The sequence below is a fragment of the Geotrypetes seraphini genome, chromosome 11, assembly GCF_902459505.1.
Source record: "Geotrypetes seraphini chromosome 11, aGeoSer1.1, whole genome shotgun sequence".
Taxonomy (NCBI): Eukaryota; Metazoa; Chordata; class Amphibia; order Gymnophiona; family Dermophiidae; genus Geotrypetes; species Geotrypetes seraphini.
In genome coordinates this window covers 5,267,208-5,294,578 of record NC_047094.1, presented here as the reverse complement: position 1 = coordinate 5,294,578, position 27,371 = coordinate 5,267,208, and the positions used below count along the sequence as shown (strand labels likewise).

The 27,371-nt window shown below is 40.3% G+C and overlaps 2 protein-coding genes across 5 annotated transcripts in view; one reads left to right on the top strand and one right to left on the bottom strand.

Moving 5' to 3' along the window:
- The window catches only part of LOC117369242 (hydroxyacylglutathione hydrolase-like protein), a 29,040-nt gene extending 28,442 nt beyond the window's left edge, over positions 1-598 (bottom strand). The window contains exon 1 of one of the 2 annotated variants that reach the window (XM_033963506.1): positions 460-598. The gene's annotated coding sequence lies outside the window, so the exon portion shown is untranslated. The remainder of the gene's footprint in view (positions 1-459) is intronic. The other variant, XM_033963505.1, reaches the window with a different exon arrangement.
- LOC117369241 (hydroxyacylglutathione hydrolase, mitochondrial-like) lies at positions 591-25,951 on the top strand. Of its 3 annotated transcripts, none has more exons than XM_033963502.1 (9): positions 591-716; positions 2,928-3,109; positions 3,249-3,313; positions 4,557-4,674; positions 7,439-7,547; positions 7,934-8,037; positions 8,759-8,860; positions 17,256-17,335; positions 25,601-25,951. In XM_033963502.1, the coding sequence occupies exons 1-9, from the start codon at positions 659-661 to the stop codon at positions 25,698-25,700; spliced, it is 918 nt and encodes a 305-aa protein (XP_033819393.1). In that variant the 5' UTR covers positions 591-658; the 3' UTR covers positions 25,701-25,951. The 3 variants fall into 3 exon arrangements, with proteins under 3 accessions (XP_033819393.1, XP_033819392.1, XP_033819394.1); XM_033963501.1 differs by lacking the exon at positions 591-716 and adding an exon at positions 874-1,024; XM_033963503.1 differs by lacking the exons at positions 591-716; positions 17,256-17,335 and adding an exon at positions 874-1,024.
- Positions 25,952-27,371: the final 1,420 nt, after the last annotated feature.

Below are 27,371 nucleotides of genomic sequence, written 5' to 3'. Positions count from 1 at the left end.
TTTCACGTGTTACTTTTCTTAACAATCATTGGTGCTAAGCTCACACTAGCAGGTCATTATGTCCCAGCTAACACCCAGTGCAGGCAGGCTAGAACAGGAGATAAGTTAGGTCTGCAGCTAAACATAATTCAGCATTTCATTAAAGAGAAAACCAGTCCCAGACTCCTTCAGGTAGACAGCAAGACATCTTTTTTGTCTCCTAGTGGCAAGCCTTAGGGAGGAAAATGAAAAATGGTGGCACTAGAAAGAGTTCCAGCAAGCAATTTTGCTGTTTCACTTTTCCAGCTATTAGCAAAATTCTCTCGTCTCTGCCACAAAGACTAGCAAATAGAACAAAGCTACTAGGAATGGAAAATGCAGCCATCCCAGGCAAGAAAGCAGGGCCAGATTTCAGTTTGCTTCTTTCACAATGACACCTTTTGCCCCCCCCCCAAAAAAAAACCCAGATGATTTCCGCACCAGGGCAAGCACTAGAAATTCCAGGGAAACATTTGGCCACAAGAGGGGCAGAGCTCTTCTGCGCAGACTCCGTTGCCGGGGGTAACTCTAAGAGTGCGGCCGCGCGGATGACGTCACCCGAGGAAGGGACGGGGCAGTGGCACTGCGCAAACGCCTGGCGCCAGCGCTTTGTGACGTCACAGAGGAGGCGGGGCCGACAATGAGGGTCGGTTGCTCCGGGTTCAAGCGCTGCGCTCGAGCCTTGCTGGGCGGCGGAGGTACGTGCGCTGCGGGCCGCCTTGTCGTCGCGGGGGGCTGGCTCTGGAGCCCCCCCCGGGGTTCTTCCGACTGCGCCTGAGCTCGGTGGGCGGTTCGGGTGTCCGCTGCTGCAGGGGACTGGCTGACGCCTCCGCCCTACGTCCCCTCCCCCCAACCACGCCGTCGGCGCGTGCAGTCTGTGCGTCTCTCTGGCGCGCGCAGCCAATGGGAGCCGCCGGTCTGCATTGCCGTGCAGCTGCCCTAGGCGGGCGCCTAGCCCGTGCGGAATCTGGGGATCGGAGGCAAATCGCTTCACTTTGGGAATCAGGTTCTCTCTCTCTGACAGATGTTGCTTTAAAACTCTCCCCCCCCCCCCCAGGAACTTTAAAATGCCACCAGTTCTGAACCTTCAGACTTTGAGAGGGAGACCAGACTGGGGGGTGCCAGTCCTGCTTGTATGCATAAAACAGGCAAATGCTTGTGACATTGCTAGAAAAAAAGGGGCTGGATAGACTAATTTCTGGATTTAGTAGTACCTGATCCAAGATGCTTTCTGTTTATTTTAAAGTTTTAGTGCATGATCAAACATTTAATGGAACTCTTTATTTATTTAGTTAGTTAGTTAACTAGTTGGTTTCATATCCCGTCCTCCCCAGAGAGCTCAGAATGGGTTATAATTTAACAATCATATCTGTTACAATATAACAATTTGTAGGGTTACTCTTTAAACCTTGCATGTGATCTAGCCTCCAGCTGGCAGTTCAGTTTTCATCTTCTACCTTGTAAGCCCTCTCATAAACTTCCAAAGCTATAGCTGCTGGCCTAACTGCATAGCTGACAACCAGATAAGTGCCCGTGGCTGCTTTATACTGGGTGTAAACTGGTTTGGGTGGAGCTATGAAATAGGTGTTTTGGTCATAAAACATTCATGTATCTTAAACAGTTGTAAATGTCTGTGACCACTCGGAGCTGCAATTTCAACTGCTTTTGTGCTGCTGTTTCATATTTTGTAGGCACCTATGTGCCTTTAGAGAATAGCCTTGATCAGAGGTGTAGTGAGAGCACGACCTTTTATTAAATTTCAGTGTAAATATAAAATTTCTCATGGAAGCATGCAAGTGACTTTTCAATGTATCTGATGATGTGATATTCTTAGCTAAAGAGCTGTATATCGCTTTAAAGATACCCAGATGGAGATATTCTATGGCACCGCTTGCTGTAAGGTATAAACAAGTGTTGCCAAGTAAAGCTGGACATCTCCATGCAGGCAGGAGTTTTAGCATGACATTGTTTATTGAGAGCTTCTATACGGGGGAGTCAGTTCACAGTGGTTTACACGAGCTTCTGTAGAGACGTTAATGAAGAGCTTCTGTGAGGTGTACATGGGCTCTATGCTGAAATACACAGAGTTACAATGCAGTTATGAATCCTGACATGATTATGCCATAATCATCCGACTTTCGTTACTGGCACATTGATCCTCCTTGTACCAAATCAGTCATCCTATGTATACATAGTAACATACATGGTAACATAGTAGATGACGGCAGATAAAGACCCAAATGGTCCATCCAGTCTGCCCAACCTGATTCAATTTAAATTTTTAATTTTTTCTTCTTAGCTATTTCTGGGCAAGAATACAAAGCATTACCCTGTACTGTGCTTGGGTTCCAACTAACGAAATCTCTGTTAAGACTTACTCCAGCCCATCTTCACCCTCCCAGCCATTGAAGCCCTCCCCAGCCCATCATACGTATATACATATAAGACTAGCTTTACTATTGCGGCTAAATATACTATATTTATACACCTCCTAAAGAGGTTGGCCGTTTCAACTAAATATCATCTATTTACACGCATCCCGGAAAGTTCTAGGTTCCTCTCTGTCAACTTCGTCATTTTTTTCTGCCAGATCTTTATTGTACTGTTTTTGAATTTTGAGATTTGTTTTGATTTATTGATTTTCTGCGCTATATGCCTAGAACGGGCTTCCTGAATCACTTCATCGAGCTCTGTCTGTGGCCACGTTCAAATCTAGGGAAAAGCCCACCTTTTTGAAGCTGCTCTTAACTCCCAACTCCTACTCACTTCTTCAGTATCCATGTCTCTTAGAAACATTTCCTTATTTTTCCTTCTTGTATATCGTGTACTTGTTTCGTGCACAGCGCTGCGTATGTCTAGTAGCACTATAAGAAGTAGTAATTTCCTGAAATATGTCTTTGCATTTTAAGGTTATTTGGGAACTCGATTCTTGGGAGCTCACATTGAATCTGATTTTAGAAATTCTAAAGTGGTTACTCAGTCAGATATGAAGGTGGAACTACTTCCAGCATTAACCGATAATTATATGTATCTCCTTATTGATGAGGAAACCAAGGAGGCAGCTATTGTGGACCCAGTACAACCCCAAAAGGTAACGGGTGAAATCAGATGCTCTTGCTTTTGAATAGACTGGGCTAGCACACTGTGTCTTTGTCCTGTCAAGTCTGGCTCTGGTGCATTGCCTTGAGTCTATATGTACCGCTTCACACACTTTTTTTGTTTTCTTACAGGTTGTGGATGCTGTCAAGAAGCATGGGGTTAAGCTGACTACAGTACTTACCACACATCACCACTGGTAAATTTAATTTTGAACATTCATTTCTTTTTGTGAGTGTGATTTTAGGAGCTGGTTCAGAATAATATCAAAATCTTTATCTCTAGAAAGTGTATTTAACAAGTAAACCCTTTCATTAAAAAGGCACATTTAGAAAATATTGCAGTGTTTATGGAATTGACTTCTTTTGCCTGAGGGTTGCTACCTGGGAACAGTAAGGGGGCCACGGAGCTCCCTGACCCCCAACCCGCCTATCTTGTCAGGCATGTAAAACCTGAGGCGTCTCTCCACTCAAAGCTTTTTTAATACATTGTTACACCTGTCCATATATTTTAGAGACTACCTGTAAGCAGGGCTGTAAGACAAACTTTTTTAAGGAACCAGGTCAAATATTTCTCCCTCCTTTGTCATTTTTTGTGTGAAATTGTTTTGTCATTTTTCTGTATCATTTTTGCTTCAGACGTTTTATTTCTTTACCTTTCTGTTCTATTTATTTATTTTATTTCATGCTTATATGCTACAGGAATGTAAGTTGAGCCATGTGAAGCTGGACCAAATCCATTAATTGCAGCATCCTGTCTCTGACAGTGGCCAGTCTGGGTCACAAGTACCTGCCACATCTCAGAATAACTTTCCTCCCTAAGGACTCAAAACAATAAATACATCAAAGTACCATACAAACATATCAGTATCTAAGTCAATGACATAACAGAACTCCTACCAGTTCCCATCTCTTGTCCCTTCATTTTCAGTGGAAGGGGAAAGTTATAACTTTTTCAAGATATGATTTACATATTGGCCCCTAAAAATAAAACATTTGTACATGCCCCTTCAGCGCTGCCCAGCATCCTACACAGAAATGACATTACTGGATAGACCCTGTACCACTCAGGATTTTGTACACCTCTCTCGTATCCCCCCCCCCCTCAGCCATCTCTTTTCCAAGCTGAAGACCTCGGTGCTGCATCCTTACTGTACATTGCATTTCTTGCAGTAAAATGGATATTTATCTTAAGATAAACTTGCAGGAATTTAGTTTGTGTATCCATAAAGTTCTCTGTAATGTTTTTGAAACGAGATACTCTTGAATGTCTTCCAGGGCAGGTCTGGGATAGACTTACTGCAATTTGTCAAATCTATAAATTCATTAGGGTAACCAGAAAGGATAAATTTAGAGAAAATGTGTGCCACGGCTTGTTGCTAAGATGTGAGTCTTATAACGCTCATCTTCCTGTCCCTGAAGAATTTCATTTTGGCCTTGTAGGGACCATGCTGGAGGCAATGAGAAACTTGTGAAATTGGTGTCTGGGTTAAAAGTGTATGGAGGAGATAGCAGAGTTGGCGCGCTCACTCAGAAAGTATCACACCTAATGACATTTAAGGTAAAACAAATAATCTGAGTCTTAAAAGTGTCTGTAAATAGAAGCTAGGTCTTCAGATTGGCATAGTTGTTTAGCTCTTCTGACATAGTGCTGTAGGTGAAAGGTATTGGGTCCTAGTTTAAAGCACTTTGGGCCGGATTCTGTAACCGGCACCCAAGTCAGCAGTCGCCTTAAAATCGGACACCAATCACCTGTCAATCATTTGAGAGTGCTGGTTACATAATTGCGCCTATTCAGTCAAGATTGGCAGCTGAAATGTAGGCCCAGAAAACTCTGGCCTAAATTTCAGCTGCTTATCTTTGCCACTAGACCGCAGCAGCTGATTGCAGCAGGGGAATTCCCCCCCTCCCTCCCCCATGGAAGCGACTTTAGGAATCTGGCCAATCGGAGTTTTAGGCCCCTCTCCAGTGCATCCCAGGATGCATCAGAAAGGGGAAGGCCCACCATTCTGAATAGGTGAGCCTGCTAGCCGGAGGGAGTAGGCATCCCTCTAGCTGGACTTGCAGATAATGGTCCGAGGAGGGCTCCAGGTGGATTTCAGGGTGTTGTGCTTGGGGGGGTGCTGGCAGGAGGGAGTGGGCATCCTTCCTGCTGTGGATGTTAGGGGGTGCTGGCAGGAGGGAGTGGGCATCCCTCCTGCTGGGAATGTTGCAGGTGGGGGGTGCTGGCAGGAGGATTGGGCATCCCTCCTGCCAGGGATTTTTTTGGGGTTCTAGCAGGAGGGAGTGGGCATCTCTCCTGCCGCAGACAGTGTGTCTGGGGGGGTTCGGGGTTGGCTGTGGGAGGGAGTGGATATCCCTCCTACTGGCCAACTTGTGGTGGAGTTTGGGGGTTCCCTACTGTGGCTTCTCAGCTGATTGCGGCAGGGAAAATTCCCCTCCCATCAGCTGAGCGGCAGGGTCTCCCCAAAGCCGTGATTCTGTAACTGGCACCCTCAAATGATTGACAGACAATCCAGCTTGGGCGCCGGTTACAGAATCATGGCTTTGGGAAGTTCCTGCTGCTCAGCTGATGGGAAGGGAGGAATTCCCCTGCTGCAATCGGCTTCTGCGGTCTAGCCGCAAAGATAGGCGCCTGAAATGTAGGCCATGGTTTTCCAGGCCTACATTATGGCTGCCTATCTTGGTGTGAATTGTGGCTGGGTAGCCGCTTTAGCCCACCTAACACCACTTCCGGTGTTGGCCATTCCTACTTTGACGTTCTGCGGCATAAAGCGGCTACCTAGCCACGATTCCAGTCGCCTTTTATTTAAGCATTGATAAGTGCTTCAATACTGCTGTTTCTGACTGCTATTTTCAATTGCTTAGGCATTGGCATTGAATAGTAATCAGGTATTCTTAAGTATTTTCCCTATCTGTCCTGGCAGGCTCACAATTTAACTGTGTAACCTGGGACAATAGAGTCACAAGTAGAGACTGACATGAGAACAAAGTTTGTCTCCATCCCCACCCCATCCCCACGAAATCTGTCTTCATTTGCACAAGCCTTATATTTAAATCTTTTTATTAAAGTATAAAAAGGGACAATATTCTGTACAACTGTTTATAAATCACAAATAGAGCCTTCCATTTCGATCAGTGCTTATGTTTTTACATCATCTGAGAAGGTAATTAGAACCTAAACTGTGTAGTGGATGAACAGGAAAATAAGTGTCTATTAAATGTTGGAAATGTCTTTTGATTCCAGCAATGATGGACACATGATGGAAGGACATTGCAGATGGTAGGAATCTGATCCAACATACAGGACTCAAAGGCAGAAAAGACACAAATGATGTCACTAACAGTAGTTCATTGAAATCCAAAAGTAGCTTATGCCAATTGTCTAAGATGTGTTAAGTTTTTACATATTGATACTAGTCTCAATATGGGAACAAAGATTGTCTCTATCCCCGACAATTAACTGTGGGTACCTGTCTCCATGTCATTCTCTGGTCACAAGGAGCAAGCAGGTTGGGATCAAACTCACAATCTCAGGGTGCTGAGATGGAAGTTCTAATCACTAGGCCACACCTCCCAGAACTGCAGATTGCTTGAGTTTGGTCTGGATCGAGTAAGACTCAGTTAAAGGCTTCCTATATATTTGTACTCTTAACAAACCCTACTGCAATGTCTCTTGTTTTCATGACCCAGTATTACACCTTTTCCGAAACTGCAGAAATGCTTTGCTGACTAAAACAATTCAATGCTAAGAGAAGTACATTAGAGTTAATCTACTTCAAGAGAACTTTCACCCAGGTCTAACGGAGCCTCCACTCAGAATCCCCAAACAGAGAAAATGAGCTGGGGACATGCACAGACATGGTGTTCTCATCAGAAAGTAGCTTAAAACTAGAAACAGATTTTAATATTAACTCCTCCAACCATTTGCATTTTAACCATATAATTGCCTTTTGTTTGACAACTTGTACAAGAAGAGGATGAATTATGGGATTAAAGCTCACTAAGATTTCCATGAAAAAGCGGATCTGTGTAGTCTTAGTATGAGAGTAAAATATGAGATGCAGAGTTTAAAGGCTACCCAGACCTGCTTTCAGTCTATGTTTTGGTAGTGATCTGGTATTGCACACTCAGAGATGCCATGGGATAAACCAAGGCTAGACTCGGGTTGTCCCAGTGTCCAAGGTTGCCTGGATGGAATTTAGGACTTTGGCACAGGAGGGAGAAGGGAGGAAAAACACTGTTTAGGCTCCTCTAAACCCATTTCTTCCTCTTTTTTCAAATATGTCTATTTTGCATGTAATGTACTGCTGTATTGTTTATAGGTGGGATCTCTCAATGTGAAGTGCCTATATACCCCATGTCATACATCTGGACATATCTGCTATTTGGTGATGAAACCAAACAGTTCTGAGCCACCTGCTGTTTTCACAGGTCAGGGCTTTATTTCTCCTACTGATGTATGCTTCTGTATCACTGGAGGGCACTCAGCTAGGTTCTGTGACATCCACGATACTGCTTCTGATTGGAACTAAAAGGCAAGGGCCGCTTCTTACAGATTGATAAAATCACTGTATTAATGACATCATAAACCTCAAACTAATTTTCTCATTGTAATTACATTATTTGTACCATGCCAACAATTATCTAAGCAGCTTGCGAGCAGAGTAGAACTGCATGACTTAGGATGATAACATTTTATTTGTTTAAAAGAATGCATTACTCAAAGCGCAATATGCAGGCAGTATAAAATAAACAGCAGAATATTTTTAATTTTGTGTAAGTATATCTAATTCCTTAATGACATGTAATTGTTTCAGGTGATACACTGTTCGTAGCTGGCTGTGGAAAATTCTTTGAAGGAACTGCAGAAGAGATGTATAAAGCTCTGATTGAGATTTTGGGCAAACTTCCACCGGAGACAGTGAGTATTTTTTCCTGTTCTAATGTGGTAGTAAAAGCATGTTAAGATGTACTACATAAAGCTCCATTTTACATAGGGTGTCTGAGCTGTAAATGTTCACATTTTCCAGCTTGTTTTACAAATGGCTTGCTGAGTGTGGGATTGAACTACTTTACTATTTATTAATGGCATTCTATTTTTTTAATTTACTATTTTGTACATCACTTAGGTATTATCTAAAGTATAAATGATAGGGCAATTTATAAAAAGAAGATAAAGATTTGCCTTTATGTGCAAAGGCTCTAAAAAGGCCTCCTTATAGTGAAAATGAAATGGAACCTATGGAAGAACCGGAGTCTTTTGAGGACTAGGGTTATCAGATGCAGGAAAATCTGAAAGATGTTTCTTTGCCAATCAGTTGTAAGATCAGTTAATTGTTTAACATAAGCAGAAACCCTGCAAACCGAGACTCCAAAATCCTGAATGTAATAAACAGAAATTAACCAAAGAAAAGAAAATAAGATGATTAGACTAACTTAATACATTTTTTTATTAGCTTTTGGAGGCAATACCTTCTTCAGATCAGAAATATATATGTTAGTCCAATAAAAAAGTATCATCTTCTTTTCTGTGTTTAAAAGTGGACTAATACAGCTATCCTACCACTTAAGAATTCTGAATGCAGTTTATTTCACTACATTTCTACTCTTAGATTTAATTTCTTTGTTCTTTTCTGTTGCAGAGAGTTTACTGCGGTCATGAATACACAATCAATAACTTAAAGTTTGCACGCCATGTGGAGCCACACAACAGTGCCATCAAAGAAAAATTAGCTTGGGCAAAGGTAAATGGGACAACAGTACTCAAAAAACGATCTCCTCGTACACACCTATAAGGTTTTTTTAAAATAATTCTTTATTCGTTTTCAAATTAAACAACAAGTGCACAGAAGAGTATATTACAACAAATTATTCCAGAATAGCACTTTGTTTGTTGTTGTTGTTTTTTAAATCATTATTCATTTTCAAAAATTACAAGTGTACAATAATCATTCATAAATATCTTAATTCATCACTTGACATTCTTATTTGTATTATTCCAAATAAATAATTATATAAGAAACCCACCACTCCCACCCATATACTAATAAATAACAATTATCAATTATTATCCTTGATAATCCCACCCCCCTTATCTTGTCCAATATTTAGGTGTTTAAGATGTCTGATCACCAGAATAAATCGTCAATGGCCCCCAAATATTTTTAAACTTATTATAATTGCCTTGTTGTAGAGCAAATACCCTTTCCATTTTATAAATGACACACTGAATTTCACCAAAAAGTATAATTCAGTTTAGTATAATCTTTCCAATTCCCTGTAATCTGCTGAATGGCAACCCCCTGTTAATATTAATAAAAGTTTATTTATTTATTTTTTTTTTTAAATTTTTATTTATAAATTTTCCATTCTTACAATATCTGAGTCATAGTAAATATTATTAATTATTACATATCTAGTATATTATCATTAATAATTCATAGTATTTAAAATATAATATGATAAAGATTATACAATAACATAAAAATATAAATCCCTCTCCCTTTTTATATAACATGTTTCCAATAATTAATCAAATCCCACCCCAATCATATATAATTTTTATCATTGTGCTAAGAAAACTAATCATTAGAATAATTAGTCAATGGTTGCCAAATTTTCTTGAAATTAAGAAGATTCCCTTGTTGTAACGCTAATATTTTTTCCATTTTATAAATATGACAGACAGAATTCCACCAGAATGTATAATTTAATTTGGTATAATCTTTCCAATTTTGAGTAATTTGTTGCATGGCGACTCCTGTTAGTATTAGTAATAGCTTATTATTATTTGCTGAAATCGGACTCTTAGTTCTCATTGCAGTGCCAAATAATATGGTATCATATGAGAGTCCTACATAATTCTCTAGTAACTTATTAATTTGGGGCCAAATTGAATTCCAAAATGCGTTTACACAGGGACAGAAAAAGATTAAATGATCTAACGTCCCTATTTCCAATTTACAATGCCAGCATCTATTAGATCTAGTACTATCTATTTTTTGCAGGCGCGTTGGGGTCCAGAACACTCTATGTAATAAGAACAACCATGTTTGATTCATAGATGCTGACTTTGTAGATCTTAATCTCCAGGACCAAAATCGTGGCCATTGAGACTCAGAAATTGTCTGACCAATCTCAATACTCCAAATATCCCTAAGACCTGTTTTCTTTTTTTTATTTAAAAATCCGTATATCAATTTGTACCATTTTGCGGCTTGGTGACCCAAAAAATCCGCCTGGAAACATAGAACCTGTAGACTATATTGATTATTTAGATTTTTCCATTCAGGGAACCCTACCTGAATGGCCTGCTTCAATTGCATCCATTTAAAATATTGTGTTTTATTTAATCCAAATTTATTTTGCAATTGTGAAAAACTAAGCAGTGAACCTTCTGATATGACATCATTCAATGTTCGTATTCCTGCATTTATCCATTGTTTCCAGACGATTTTAAATCCGCCAATTCTGATCCTGGTGTTTATCCATATTGATTGATTTAGAGATTTAGCAATAGGTTCTGGTGACAGATTACTGATGTATCTCAATGTTTTCCAAGTGTCAAATAAAATTCTGTGGTCTTTGTATCTTTTAGGCATTGTTATAGTTATTAACTGTTCTGGATATAAAGGGAACAGGAGCCGCCATTCTAAATACAGCCAATCTGGTACATTTTCTAAAAGATCTGGGAGGATCCAATACATACCCTGTCTTAAAATATAGGCTTGATGATACCTATAAAAATTTGGAAAATTTACCCCCCCTTCCATAATTGGTCTTTGTAATGATACTAAAGCGATTCTTGGTCTTTTCCCACACCAAACAAATTTTGTAAGAACATTGTTAAGTTTTTTATAAAATGACCCCTGAAAAAATATTGGAATCATACTCATTTGGTAACAAACCACAGGCAATATCATCATTTTAATTGTTTGAATTCTTCCCCACCAAGAAAGATGTAATGGATTCCATTGCTCACACATTTCTGTTATTTTTTTCAATAAAAGTTTTTCATTCTCTTTGACTGTGTCTTCAATTGTATTTTTGATCATAATTCCTAAGTATTTTATTCCATCCTCTTTCCAAATAAATGAATATGGGTCAAATAATCCTTTGGTACAATGAACATTGATTGGGAGAATTTCAGATTTGTTCCAATTAATTTTATATCCAGAAAAAGTACCATATTTTTCTATTAGATTAAGTATACATGGAATAGTAGTTTCCGGTTCTCTTAAATATAATAATATATCATCTGCATATGCAGATAATTTAAATTCAAAACTGGTAAATGATATTCCCCTTATCTCCTTAGTTTTGTTTATTGCAATTAATAAAGGTTCTAGGACAATATCAAAAAGTAAAGGAGACAGAGGGCATCCTTGTCTAACTCCCCTATGCAAGTTAAATCTATTTGATAAATTATTGTTAATATATAATCTTGCTCCAGGAGAGCTATACAATGTCTGAATCATTTTAATAAAACCGGATCCTATACCAAACCATTGTAAAGCTTGGTATATAAAATTCCATTCCACTCTATCAAAGGCTTTTTCTGCATCTAAAGATATTAAAAAAGCTGGATCATTTATATTTTTTGCTAAATTTAATGAGTGGAATGCTAATCTAGTATTATTTGATGAATGTCTTTTAGCAATAAATCCTGTTTGATGTACATCAATAATGAAAGGAAGAGCTTTTGCCAATCTTAATGCTAATACTTTAGCCATTAATTTGTTATCCACATTCAATAATGAAATAGGCCTGTAATTTGAAACCAGAGTAGGATCTTTGTTTGGTTTTGGTAAGACTATAATTATCGATTCTGCCATAGTACCAGAAATATTTTCATTCTTTATTTGATATTGATACAAATTTAACAGATGTGGTAATATGATATTTTGGAAAAATTTATAAAATTCAACAGTATACCCATCTCCACCTGGAGCGGATCCAACTCTAAGAGACTTCAATGCTGTTTCTAACTCTTTTAAAGATATAGGTTCTTCTAAACTTCCTTTTATATGATCTGGAATATTTGGTCCAATATATGAATTTAAAAAAGTTAATCCGTCTTGTTCTTTATTTTTATAAGAATTGGAAGTGTATAATTCTTTGTAAAAATCAAGAAATTGTGTTATAATATCTTTTGTGTTGGTATGTGTGTTACCTTGTGTATCTTTAATTGCAATAATCTTAGATTTTCTTTTCTTTACTTTAAGAAAATTTGCTAATAATTTCCCCGCTTTATTTGAATTTCCATAATATTGTACTTGTTTATTGAAAATGTCTTTCCTCACAATTTGAGAAGAAATCTCATTATATTTAACTTTTAATTTTAATATTTCTTGTAATGTATTATTTTCCCATTTCTCAATTAATTTATTTTCTAATAATTTAATTTGCTTTCCCATTTCAAGAAATTGTTTTTTTTTTGTTTATTAATAAATGTTGAGTATGAAATAATATTTCCTCTCATAGTTGCTTTAAAAGCATCCCATAAGATCTCAGCATTAATAGTATCTGATTCATTAAATTGAAAGAATTCTTGCATTTTTATTTTAAAATCTTCAAGAAATTTTGAATCCGCTAGTAAATCATTATTAAATCTCCATATTGAATCAAAGTTTTCAACATCATAATTTTGAAGATTAATCCACACACCAGCATGATCTGAAATTATAATGGGATCAATTATTGCTTTTAGTATACGCTGCGCTATATTATTAGAAACAAATATATAATCAATTCGTGAAAAAGATTTATGGACCTGAGAACAAAAAGAAAATTCCTGTTCATTAAAATGAAGAATTCGCCATATATCTACTAAATCACAAGATAGTATCAAATTATCTAAGCCTAATGATTTCATAACTTTACTTGGTTTTTTATCCAAAATCGGATCCATTACAGCATTGAAATCCCCTGCTACTATTAAATTAGATGTAGCCAGTGGTAAAAGTAATTGTTGAATTTGTTTAAAAAACTCCATTTGATTCGTATTAGGAGCATATAAATTGAATAAATTCAGGGTTGTATTTCCCAGAACCATTTCGATATGTACCCATCTACCTAAGGGATCATAATTAATTAATTTAAAATCTGCATTACATTTTTTGTTTATTAGAACAGCCACTCCAGCTTTTTTCTTTAAAGCCGGTGCAAATAAACATTTAGAAATCCAACCTCCAGATAATTTTTTTGATTCAATTTCCGAAAGATGGGTCTCTTGAATGAAGTAAATGTCCGCATTTTGATTTTTAAGGAACGATAATAATTTCTTCTTCTTAATAGGATGATTTAAACCATTGACATTCAGCGAATACATTTTTATATCCATCTAATTAATAATTATGTTTTAACCAATATTCTATGATAATTTACAAGATTAGTTCCTAGCACATTCAATAAAAATTTATCTCCTATCCCACCCATTATTTTCCCTCCCCCCCCACCCATTATCATATTCTGATTTGGAACACGCATTGGTCATGCAAAACCTAAATCTCCATCCCCAGGCAACTAATAATTCATTATATTATTTAAAAACATATTTCTAAATTCAATACATTCTTTATACTTCCACCCTTATATAATTGAAAATTATATCCATTTAATCTATAAAATTTTATAAATTTACTGAGAATTATATATATTTGATTCATAAAATTAAATTCAATATCATGCATACATGTAATATAATACTCTTAATAAATAAACATATTACAAATATAGCTCTTATTCTCTATATATCTGTTATTCATCATGTAAATTAAATATATCCATTTTTATAAAAATATTAATATTAATAATAATGCATTTCAATCATTTTCATAGATCATCTTCATAATGAATTAATTTGAATGAATACTTGAATAAAATATACATTTTATATCAATAAATAAGTTTTATAATGAATTCCTATTTTATTAATTATCTACCAATCAATTACTTAATTCCTTATTTTTCCATAATAAGTTAATATGACTGAATAATTGAATTAAATAAAAATTTTATAATAGACACCTATTTTATTAATTAATCCCTTCAATAATCAAATTATTATCTTGTATATATTTCATAAAATTACAATCTTCTTACATAGAATTAAAATATTGTTTTTATAATAAATTAATATATTTCATTTTTAAGTCTTATTCTCAATATAACAACAACAAATTTTCCTTTCAATATTTTTAATGATAAATTCATTGTAAATCATGTTCATTATTCATTAATCATAATAAGTTAATATGCTTATATAATTGAATAAATTCTCTATTTTGATTAAAATATATATTTTATATAAATATTTTAGTTTTATAATTTATTTATTTATATTTTAATAATTAAAAAAAAATTTTATTTTTTTTTCACTAGTATTAATGAATGTGGATGCTAGTATTTTATTAATAATTAATTTGATAAAATAATATTATATTATTGCATCCACTATATCAATAAATTATCTTTCCAGTTAGTAACATTTCTTATGTCTTATTTTTTTTTTTTTTTTTTAATAATCTTCTTTATTTTTCCCTTTTTTCCATCTTCTTTCTTCTTTCTTCAGCTGAATTGTTCCTTTTATTCTGTTTTTTATGTAAACATAGGTTCTTCTTGTGTCAAAAATTCTTTCAGTTTTGCAGGGTCTTGAAAATATATGGATTTATTTCCACTGGATACTCTCATAGTGGATGGATAATATATTCCATATATGTAACCTTTTTCTTTCAACTGCTGTCTGTATGTGAGGAATTGTTTTCTTATGTTTGCAGTATATTTAGCAAAATCAGGAACTAAAATCAGTTTTGATCCTTTATAATTCAAGTTTTTATTTGCTTTTGCCATTTTTAATATTTCCTGAGCATGTTGGTACCTTAATACCTTGAATATCAAAGGTCTTGGAGCAGCCTGGTTTACTGGCTTTCTTATGGGGATTCTGTGGGCTCTTTCTATTTCTAACGGCATTTTTTGAATTGAGCTGAAGCAGTTTAGGTAAAAGATTTTCCAAGAATTGTACAGGATCTCCCCCTTCAATATTTTCAGCCAGCCCTAAAATTCTGATGTTCTTTCTTTTTCCTCGGTTTTCCATATCCACCAATTGATTTTTTAAAGCTGCTACTTCTTTTTTATCTTTATCATATTCTTGTGTGAAGGATTCAAATTTCTCCATTTTTTCTTCCATCACTGCCATTCTCTGTCTTTCGGTTTGGATCTCTTGTTTCATGTTGAGAAGTTCTTCTTTAACTTCAGAGATTTTATTGGCATTTTCAGTCAGCATCAGTTTTATTTTGAACAGTTCAGTCATTATATCGGACTTTTCAGTGAGTTCTTCAGTTTCCATCAGGAACGGCACACTCGATGGTGACAGGGGAGTTACTTTTGTTCTTTTTGCTGATATACCCGATGTTGAAGGTTTTTCAGATTTTCCCTGCTTCATACTTGCCATTTCCGACGTTGTTTTATGTTATTTTTATAGCGATTAGACAAAGTGAAAGTTTTATTTTTTTTCCGTTTGTTGCCTGGATACGGGAGCGCTGCGGTTAAGCTGCCATATCGTGCGCGCTCCAAGCCACGCCCCTCTTAATAAAAGTTTATTATTATTCGCTGAAATTTGGCTTTTAAATCTCATTGAAGTACCAAATAATATAGTATCATATGAAAGGGCAACATGATTTTCTAACAATGAATTAATTTGGGGCCAAATTAACTTCCAAAAGGCATTTATACAGGGACAGAAAAATATCAAATGATCTAATGTCCCAACTTCTAAACCACAATGCCAGCATCTATTGGATCTTGAACTATCCAACTTCTGTAAACGAACTGGGGTCCATAAAGCTCTATGCAACAAAAAAAACAAGTCTGTCTCATAGATGCTTCCCTTGTAGTTTTTATTCTCCAAGACCAAAAACGTGGCCATTGAGAGGCAGAAATTTGACGCCCAAGCTCAATGCTCCAAATGTCCCTAAGACCAGTTCTTTGTTTTTTATTCAGATATCCATATATCAATTTATACCACTGTGCGGCTTGGTGACCCAAGAAATCCGCCTGAAAGTACAGGAATTCCAAACTATACTGAGAATTAAGAACTTTCCATTCAGGGAACCCTTCCTGGATGGCCTGCTTCAACTGCAACCATTTAAAACTTTGTGAATTATTTAAACCAAATTTATGTTGCAATTGTGAAAAACAAAGCAATGATCCATTTATAATCACATCATTCAAAGTCTGTATACCTGCAATGATCCAATGCTTCCAAACTATTTTAAACCCGCCAATTTTGATCTTGGAGTTTACCCAAATCAGAATAGCACTTTGATACCTGCCATATAAACATCTGGTAAAATCAATACCCACCCCACCACCCACCCTTCATCATATTTTCAATAAAAAATATACATATATTATACATCATAGTATAACATAATATGTAACATTATTTCCAACTCCCTCCCCCCTTTAGTGTGCTAAAAAAGAAAACGAAAAAGGAGAAGAGAAGAAGTGCTGACTATTCACTACAATATTTTGCCAATGGCCCCCATATTTTTATAAATTTAGTATATGTCCCTCTTTGTACACCTATAAGGTTGCTAAGGTCTTCCCAAGGAATATCTCTAACCATCACATAAAAATTACAAAGACTAGGGGATACTCGATGAAGTTACAAGGAAATACTTTTAAAACCAATAGGAGAAAATTTTTTTTCATTCAGAGAATAGTTAAGCTCTGGAACGCATTGCCAGAGGTTGTGGTAAGAGCAGATAGCGTAGCTGATTTTAAGAAAGGTTTGGACAAGTTCCTGGAGGAAAAGTCCATAGTCTGTTATTGAGAAAGACACGGGGGAAGCCACTGCTTGCCCTGTATCGGTAGCATGGAATATTGCTACACCTTGGGTTTTGACCAGATACTAGTGACCTGGATTGGCCACCGTGAGAATGGGCTACTGGGCTTGATGGACCATTGGTCTGACCCATTCACCAACAAGCCTTCTGGAGTAGCCCCCACTCTCTGGAATGTAATCCTTGTCAGCAATCTGCTGAACTTCACATACCAACACTTTCACAGCGGTGGATTTTGTTTCCTGCTTTGCTGATGTAGACCGGAGGTTAAACTATTATACCATTTTCTTTACAGGAGCAGTATGACAGGGGCGTACCCACCATACCATCCACTATTGCAGAAGAATTTACATTTAACCCTTTTATGAGAGTGAGGTATGTGTTTATGGGGAATTACAGTGCAAAGGTCAGACCTGCCAGCCTGCTATAAAATCATGACCTATTTCAAAGTTTAGCTTCTCTGTAAATATTAATCTCGGATTGCAAACAGGCAATACAATCTGACATTCCCAAACTGCCTTTTGTAGAAACAACCTGATTAGATTGCAAAAAAAGACTCCTTTCCTTTGCTCGAACTAAAAGCACCTTGCTCATGTCCTCATAATAATCAGCACTGGCTTCCATCACACCAGGGGTAGCCAATTCTGATCCTCAAGTGCCCCAGGCAAGGCAGGTTTTCAGGATGCAGAAGATAGATTTGCATGAAATAGTTTTCCTTGTGTTTTTTCCCCCAAACGGAACATCAAGAAGTCAAGTTTCTCTTTGGTATACAAATCTATTTGATGCATACTTGTATTAATTTTTTTTTTTTTTTTAAATTTCTTTATTCATTTTATAACTAATATCAAACAATTCTAGTACAACATCACTTGAAAATCTACAATATCATACAACAAGAAGATTTAACCCCCACCCCCCTCCCAAATTCATATACAACTAAAATATACCACATGAAAATAATATCTTATGTCATTCATAAATATATTATTAGTGGAAAACCAAGAATCCCCCTTCCCACCCCAAATCCACAGGAGTATTAAAATTGGGAAAAGTGTAAATTATTCATTATAATCCTATATAATAAAAGGCTAACTCGCGCATGCGCACTCATATTTGCGTGTTCCGTGCGCTGTAGGTCTGTGGTCGCAGGAGTGCGCATGCGTGAGTCCCCAGCCTTCTTCCCAGCACCTACCTTGGCTGTCAGCAGCGGCGCCTCATCTCCTGTGGGGATCTCATGTGTGCTGTGTCCAGCGGCCTGCACATCGCCGACTCCCCCCCCCCCTTCCCGCTACAACCGCTACCGCTCCTGTTCAAAGCGGCCTGCTGAGGTTCGCGGCCGGCTGTAACGAACCTCGCAGGCCGCTCTCCACATGGTAGCACGTTCCCTCTGACGTGATCGCGTCAGAGGGAACATGCTACCGAGTTGGAGAGCGGCCTGCGAGGTTCGTTACAGCCGGCCGCGAACCTCAGCAGGCCGCTTTGAACAGGAGGATCAGCCACCACGGGGATCGTGAGAAGAGCCGCCGAAAAAAAAAACCTTCAGCCCCAGCAGAGAACCTTCAGCACGCGAGAAGGGAAGGGAAGGGGCCGAACAGAGCAGGGCAGCTCACTGTAAGAGAAGGGAATGGGGGATGGGGGAAAATGCTTCTACTGCTTCAGCAGGGACCTGGAGGGGAAGGGAAATATCACTGCTGCTTCTGCAAAGAAAAGTGGTGGGGGGGAGAGAAGGGAATGGGGGGGGGGGAAAATGCTTCTACTGCTTCAGCAGGGACCTGGAGGGGAAGGGAAATATCACTGCTGCTTCTGCAAAGAAAAGTGGTGGGGGGGAGAGAAGGGAATGAGGGGTGGGTGGGGGAAAATGCTGCTACTACTTCACAGGGATCTGGAGGGGAAGGGAAATATCACTGCTGCTTCTGCAAAGGAAAGTGTGTGTGGGGGGGAGACAGAAATAAATACAGACAGACAAAGGAGGCTAGGGAGAGACAGACATAAATAAAGACAGACAGGGGACCAGAGAGAGTCAGAAAGAAAGACAGACAGAGACAGGAGAGAGAGAGAGAGAGAGAAATTGCAGGAGGGAGAGAGACAGGAAGAAAGAGACAGGAGCAGGGAGAGAGACATAAATAAAGACAGACAGCCATATATTCTAGCACCCGTTAATGTAACGGGCTAAAATACTAGTACTTTAATAATGGTCTCCACACATCCTTAAATTTATTATAGTAACCTTTTTGAACTGCCAACGCTCTTTCCATTTTATACACATGACAAAACTGAATTCCACCAGAAACAATAATTATCCCAGGACAAGCAGGCAGCTATTCTTGACTGATGGGTGACGGCACCGACGGAGCCCCGGTACGGACAATTTTAGAGTGATCTCACTCTAAGAACTTTTAGAAAGTTCTAGCTCGGCCGCACCGCGCACGCGCGAGTGCCTTCCCGCCCGACAGAGGCGCGCGGTCCCTCAGTTTCTTAGTTTCCGCGGAGCTAAGAAGACGCGTTTTCAACGGCTGTTGAAACTTTTTTATAACTTGCCTTCCCGCTCGCGTAAACTTTTGACTTTATTACTTTCTTTTATTACTTTACTTTTATTTTGGTAAAAAAAAAAAAAAAAAAAAAACTTCTTTTTTCTTCAATTTCGGTTTTTCCCCGGCGGGGCCTTCTGCCACCATCGAAGCCTCGGCCTTCGATTTGGCGGAAGCCGTTTTCCCTTTCATGCCCCCTCAACCGGGTTTTAAAAAGTGCCAGCGGTGTGCTAGGCCTATATCTCTCACGGACCCACACAACTGGTGCTTGCAGTGTTTGGGTCCTGAGCATCAGGCCTCTTCTTGCACCCGCTGTGCTACTTTAAAGAAAAGAACATTAAAAAATCGCTTAATTCAACAGCGTTTGTTATTCGGTGCCGAGATGTCCGACCCCGTTCCTTCGACTCCGGCTTCGGCACCGCTTCAGTCGGCACCCTCGTCTTCGACGCCGCGTGATTCCACACCGGCATCCCAACAGTCAGGTAAGCCGGCTAAGAAGCCTTCCCCGCTGGAACGTCTTCCGGCCTCGAGTGCAGTGAGCCCAGTCCTGCCGCCGGTTAGACGCCAGCGGAAGCGCTCCGCCCCTATTGAGGTGAGTCCCTCGACATCGGGCTCCTCATCTCCGGGGCGTAGAGCGGCACCGCAGGTACCGCAGAAGAAAAAAGCGGTACCGGTGCCATCCCTCGATGACCGCATTACGGCCATCCTTCATGTGCAGCTTAAGGAGCAATTAGAACGACTCCTTCCTGCTATAATGACACCGAACCTTCCGGTGCCAGTCCGCACCGAGCCATCGGTACCGGTTGTACATCAACCCGTGTCGGTACCGGTTGTCGAACCTGTCTTACCTGCTTCTACTGTCTCGGTACCGCTTCACCTAACTTCATCGGTATCGATGCCAGTCCTTGCACCGGAGCCGACAGCTCACCATCAATCGGTACAGACTTCGGCACCGGTGCGACCGATAACTTCGCCTGACTCGGTATCGATGAGGTCGGGTAAGTCGGTACGCAAAACCCGACACATGCAAACATCGACACCTGAGTCTCGGGACCATTCTTCCCATGTCAGAGACCCTGATCTGTGGGGGGACTCAGAGGAACCCTTTCTTTCTGAAGGAGAATGTTCCTCAGAGGAGGAGGATTCGGCTCTCCCTGACCCATCCTCCAAGCAGACCACTTCCTCTTTCTCCAATTTCTTGAAAGAGATGTGTGAGTCTTTGTCCATTCCTTTGGAGGCTGAATCCAAAAAGTCTAAAGCTTTTTTGGATGCCCTTGATTTTGATCAGCCTCCAAAGGAATTTTTGAAGCTTCCCCTTCATGATATCTTGAGGGAAACTTTCTATAAAAATTTAGAGACTCCTTTAACTGTTCCAGGGGCCCCACGTAAACTGGATTCTCTATACAAGGTAATTCCCATTCCTGGGTTCGACAAGCCTCAACTTCCACACGAATCCTTATTTGTCGAATCCACCCTTAAAAAGACTTCAGGAGCCAGTGTATATGCATCTGTCCCTCCTGGCAGAGAAGGAAGGGCCATGGATAAATTCGGTAAGAGGCTCTACCAAAACGCTATGTTAGCAAATAGAGCTAGTAATTATGCTTTTCATTTTTCTTTTTATTTAAAGCATCTCCTTACCACCATGGCTTCCTTCGAGAAGTATCTTCCTTCAAGAAAACATCCATCTTTTCACTCCTGCTTGTCGTCTCTATTCCAACTTCGTAAGTTTATGGTTAGGTCCATATATGACACCTTTGAACTTACATCCAGAGCGACAGCTATGTCGGTGGCTATGCGCCGTTTGGCCTGGCTTCGGGTATCCGAGCTTGATGTTAACCATCAAGATCGGTTAGCCAACGCCCCATGCCTAGGGGATGAGCTCTTTGGGGATTCCATGGACTCTACCACCCAAAAGCTCTCGGCTCATGAGACGCGCTGGGATACCCTGCTCAAGAATAAAAAGAAGCCTCCTCCACCGAGACCATACAGGCAGCAATCGGCTTATCAACGCCGTTTCACAGCCCGTCCATTGCCTACCACTGCTCAACAACCTCGACGTCAGAGGCAACAGCAACGTCAGCCTCCCCGACAGCAGCAACAGCAGCAACCTGCGAAACAACCTCCTCAGCAGAAGTCACAGCCCTTTTGACTTCATTCTCCGCAGTATAGCCAGTATCCCTGTTCCTGTTCTCCTGCCTCAACCAATAGGAGGTCGACTTTCTCTGTTCTTCAGCCGGTGGGAAGTAATCACTTCGGACCAATGGGTCCTCAACATCATCCGCCACGGCTACTCTCTCAACTTTCAGACTCTCCCACCTCAAAGCCTGCCAAAAGAGTCTGCTTTGAACAGTCCTCAATCAGCCCTCCTTATTCAGGAGGTCCAATCCCTCCTCCTTCTGAACGCTATAGAGGAAGTTCCTCTAGATCAAAAGGGGCAGGGATTCTACTCCCGTTACTTTCTAGTTCCCAAAAAGACAGGAGATCTCAGACCCATCCTGGACCTTCGCGATCTCAACATTCATCTAGTAAAAGAAAAATTCAAGATGCTTTCTTTAGCCATACTTTATCCCCTTCTAAATCAAAACGACTGGCTATGCTCCCTCGATCTCAAAGAGGCTTACACTCACATACCGATCAATGTAACCTCAAGACCATATCTCCGATTCATGATCAATCATTGTCATTACCAGTACAAGGTGCTGCCCTTCGGTCTTGCCTCATCTCCAAGGGTATTCACCAAATGTCTCATTGTGGTGGCGGCTTTTCTGCGCTCTCACCACCTGCAGGTATTTCCTTACCTGGACGATTGGTTGATCAAAGACACTTCTGCCCAAGCGGTCCTTCTGGCCACCAACCAAACCATCCAGTTTCTGCAACTTCTGGGATTCGAGATCAATCTACCCAAATCTCATATCATTCCCACTCAGAGACTTCAATTCATTGGAGCGATCCTGGACACACTCCTCATGAGAGCTTTCCTGCCATCCAATCGGCTTCAGACCCTTCAGTCTCTATGTCACCAGGTACTTCCTCTGCCGTCCATCTCAGCAAGACAAATGATGGTGCTCTTGGGACACATGGCATCCACAGTTCATGTCACACCTCATGCCCGTCTTCACCTGCGCACTCCTCAATGGACCCTTGCGACCCAGTGGTCCCAAGCGTCGGACTCTTGCTCACGACACATATCTGTGACATCATCTCTTCGTCAGTCTCTGCAATGGTGGTTGGTATCCTCAAATCTATCCAGAGGTCTTCTGTTCCATCAGCCTCCTCATCAACTAGTCATCACCACCGACGCCTCTCTGTACGCATGGGGAGCTCACTTGAACGAGTTCCAGACTCAGGGTCTTTGGTCAGCCCAGGAAAAGAAGCATCAAATCAATTTCCTGGAACTCAGAGCGATGTTTTACGCCCTCAAGGCCTTTCAACACCTTCTCTTTCCTCAGGTCCTTCTGTTGTGCACAGACAATCAGGTTGCGATGTACTACATCAACAAACAGGGTGGGACAGGCTCTCGCCTGTTATGCCAGGAAGCCCAGAAGATCTGGAATTGGGCCATAGATCATCATCTCTTCCTGAAAGCTATTTACATTCAGGGGAAACAGAATTCATTAGCGGACAAACTCAGCAGAATTCTCCAGCCTCACGAGTGGACACTCGACCCTGTAACTCTACAGTCTATCTTCACTCAATGGGGCACTCCTCAGATAGACCTCTTTGCAGCTCCTCACAATCACCAGCTGCCCCGTTTCTTCTCAAGACTTTACTCTCCACACCGTCTCACAGCAGATGCTTTTCTCCTCGACTGGTCGAATCTGTTCCTGTACGCCTTCCCTCCTCTACCTCTCATGTTGAGAACCTTGTTCAAGCTCAAGAGGGAACGAGCCACCATGATTCTGATTGCTCCGAGGTGGCCCAGGCAACATTGGTTCTCCCTTCTACTTCAACTCAGTTCCAGGGAACCTTTTCTTCTTCCTCTGTTTCCTTCTCTGCTTACGCAACAGCAGGGAACCCTTCTGCATCCCAACCTCCAGTCTCTACACCTGATGGCTTGGTATCTCTCGGGCTGAACTCGACTGATACTCTTTTGTCTCAGCCCGTTCGTTCCATTCTGGATGCCTCCAGGAAACCAGCCACTCTACAATGTTACCATCAAAAGTGGACGAGGTTTTCTTCCTGGTGTCTTCTTCATCATCTTGATCCCACTTCCCTAGCGGTGGAGACGTTGTTGGATTATCTTCTTTCTTTGTCTGATTCTGGCCTGAAGTCCTCTTCCATCAGGGTCCACCTCAGTGCCATTGCAGCTTTTCATGAGCCAGTCCATGGAAAACTTCTTTCAGCTCATCCCCTGGTATCCAGGTTCATGCGTGGGCTTTTCAATGTGAAACCACCTCTTAAAGCCCCTCCGGTTATCTGGGATCTCAATGTGGTTCTTTCCGCTTTAATGAAACCTCCATTTGAACCTTTAGCTACCTCTCCTTTCAAATTTCTCACTTGGAAGGTACTTTTTCTTATTGCCATTACCTCTGCCAGGAGGGTCAGTGAGCTTCATGCACTGGTTGCAGATCCACCTTTTACGGTTTTTCACCATGACAAGGTGGTTCTGCGTACACATCCAAAGTTTCTCCCCAAGGTTGTTTCTGAATTTCATCTCAACCAATCCATTGTTTTACCTGTTTTCTTTCCAAAACCTCATTCTCATTCTGGGGAACAAGCTCTGCATACTTTGGATTGTAAAAGGGCTCTTGCTTACTATCTGGAGCGTACGAAACCCCACAGATCAGTTCCCCAACTCTTTCTGTCCTTTGATCCGAATAAATTGGGACGTCCTGTTTCTAAACGTACGTTGTCTAATTGGCTTGCAGCGTGCATTTCATTCTGTTATGCTCAGACCGGACTGACACTGGAAGGTTCTGTCACAGCCCATAAAGTCAGAGCAATGGCAGCATCTGTAGCTTTCCTCCGTTCCACTCCTATTGAGGAAATCTGCAAGGCTGCTACTTGGTCCTCAGTTCACACTTTTACATCTCATTATTGTCTGGATACATTCTCCAGAAGGGATGGTCACTTCGGCCAATCTGTTTTGCAAAATTTGTTTTCCTAATGGCCAACCTTCCCTCCATCCCTCTTTTTGTTAGCTTGGAGGTCACCCATCAGTCAAGAATAGCTGCCTGCTTGTCCTGGGATAAAGCACAGTTACTTACCGTAACAGGTGTTATCCAGGGACAGCAGGCAGATATTCTTGCGTCCCACCCACCTCCCCGGGTTGGCTTCTTAGCTGGCTTATACTAACTGAGGGACCCGCGCGCCTCTGTCGGGCGGGAAGGCACGCGCGCGTGCGCGGTGCGGCCGAGCTAGAACTTTCTAAAAGTTCTTAGAGTGAGATCACTCTAAAATTGTCCGTACCGGGGCTCCGTCGGTGCCGTCACCCATCAGTCAAGAATATCTGCCTGCTGTCCCTGGATAACACCTGTTACGGTAAGTAACTGTGCTTTCAGTCTTTTACAATCCTCGTATTAATTTTTAAAAAAATTTGGATTTATTAACTGCCTTTTCATGAAGAGATTCATCCAAAGCGGTTTACAATACATTGAATAGTAATCGGGTACTCTTAAGTGAATTAATTGTGACCTACATGGAGCTCTTGAGGACCAGCTTTACACTATATCTCAGTCAGTTAAGTTCTTTATGCTGTCCTTACCTAAAATTTCCTTTTCACCCCTTAAGGTTCTTCAAAGCTCTTCTTCCCTGCCTCATCTTTGCTTGCTTGCTTACATTGACTAGGCCAGGTTTTGCTATCAGCTTAAAATACCTATCCCTGCGTGTAAACGTTTGCACAACGTTGCTTAACTCACCTCTCCTCACTGTCATATAAAGAGAGCTTCATGCACCCATCAACTCTCCAAGATGTCAAAATTCCTCTTTGCCTGTTGGCCTTCATTTAATTATTCTCAGGCTCACTATCCCTGTGCAGCAGTGCCCTGGACTATAGGAGACTACAGGACTACAAGAGAAATGAATATTGGCTTTTAGATTGTTACGATAAACTTTTCTTTATCTGTGTACGATGACTAAAATGGCTCTTCTTTTCCCTTGAATTGGCTGGCAGGGAGAAGTGTGTGCAGCAGCATGCTGGAGAAAGTGACGCCATTGCAACCATGGGCGCCATCCGCAGAGAGAAAGATAACTTCAAGGTGCCTAGGGACTGATCGCAGTTCCAGATCCTGCACATTAGTGTCACTTTGTGAATTGCTCTTCACTTGTTCAATGTTTGAAAAAACAAAGAAACAAAACTTTTGTTTCTATTAATTCCTTTAAAGTAAAGCACTTCATGGCATATTTTTTTAAAAAAGCTCTAGAGTGTAATATATAAAGATGATGGAGAATATGCATGATTGCCTTTTAGTATGCAATGTTAATTTTGCTCTGCTAAAATGTTATTTGAGCTGCACTTAACAAACCAAATGCACTACAATGGGTATAGACTGCTTTTGCTAGGTCGAGTTATGCAAGCTTTCTGCATCTCATTACTCGGTGTACAGATGGGCACTTTGGCCTGGATTCTCTAACTGGCACCATTGTCGGTGGGTGTCATAAAAGCAGCCACTGATCGCGTGCCAATCACGTGGTGGTTAGAGAATGGTACCTCCAGCAAAGGTAGGCCTGGGTTCTTCAGGCCTACATTACTGTCACCTCCCTTTGATGTGAATTGTGCCTAACCATGCCTACCATAACATTAGGGGGTCCTTTTATCAAGGCAAGGTAGGGGTTTAACGCGCAGAATACCGTGCGTTAAACCGCCTGCCGCGCTAGTCACTAACGCCTCCATTGACGAGGCGTTAGTGTTTTGGCTTGCCGTGGGGGTTAACGCGTGATAAAATGTCCGACACGCTAACCCCTGTAGCGCGCCTTGATAAAAGGAGCCCTAGGTTTGATTCCAGCACCAATGTTTTTTTGTTTTTAAAGACACCTTGAAAATCGGTCCTTGAAAAATGTCCTTTAAACGGCATTTTCCACTGAGGTTGGATGCCTAGAGAATCCAAACCTTTATTTAGCATTTAAGTTTAGCTATAATACATGTTGTAAAGTTTTAAACGTTTTGATCCATTGTTCAGTTACAAGGAAAAGGTAGTATTGTAGACAACTGAACTGAAAGGTTTAAACCGACCCTGAAATTGAGTAATTTCTGTCATACTGGTGCCTTACCTGGGGCAGTATTGTAATATTTAGAGCTTTTCAGAGAGAGGATGTATTTTGAGTCCAAAAGTTAGTGAAAACTAAGTTACAGTTTGAAATTTTTATAGAATTCCAGAAATAATAAGTAAACGAAATTTCAAAATCTTTGCAACTGAAAGTCCTTGATATATTTATTCAGCATTTCAAAGAAATCCCATATTGTGGAGGAGATGGCAAGCACAGGCTCATTTTGAGGAACGTTCCAGTCCAGGTGCTGAAATAGGTGCCATATGCAACAGTAGATGCAAATACATCTCATCCAGTGCCAGTGGACTGTGCACGCTTGTAGTTTTTTTATTATGTGAAAGTTTCATTTATAGCTAACCAAACAAAGCTAAAGTTGAATGAGTAAAGAGAACAAAGGCCTGGTGGGTTGGAGAGTTCATCCTTCTCCCTTCAGTCAGGGCCCAGCTCCTTGGCACCTTCATGTTGCTAACTATCAACTGTGTCCAATTTAAGCCCCATCTTCCTTGTGTCTCTCTCTTGCTTCTGCTGTTCTCCAGGCCCCCCCCTCCCCTCAGGTCTTGCAGTGTTTAAAAAGATTTAAAAAGATCTGTACAGCAAAGAAAACACAAAGAACCTCAAAGAACAGGGACTTGTCTTTATTGACCCAACGCAGGCTGTGTTTTGACGTAGAATGCCTG

What these genes read in the sequence shown, in the direction of transcription:
- LOC117369241 (XM_033963501.1), top strand. Translation starts at nt 922, where the DNA reads ATGGGAGCCGCCGGTCTGCATTGCCGTGCAGCTGCCCTAGGCGGGCGC. An exon ending in CGCTTCACTTTGGGAATCAG is followed by an intron (nt 1,025 to 2,927) that starts GTTCTCTCTCTC and finishes TTGCATTTTAAG; the next exon opens with GTTATTTGGGAACTCGATTC. An exon ending in GCAAACTTCCACCGGAGACA is followed by an intron (nt 8,038 to 8,758) that starts GTGAGTATTTTT and finishes TTTCTGTTGCAG; the next exon opens with AGAGTTTACTGCGGTCATGA.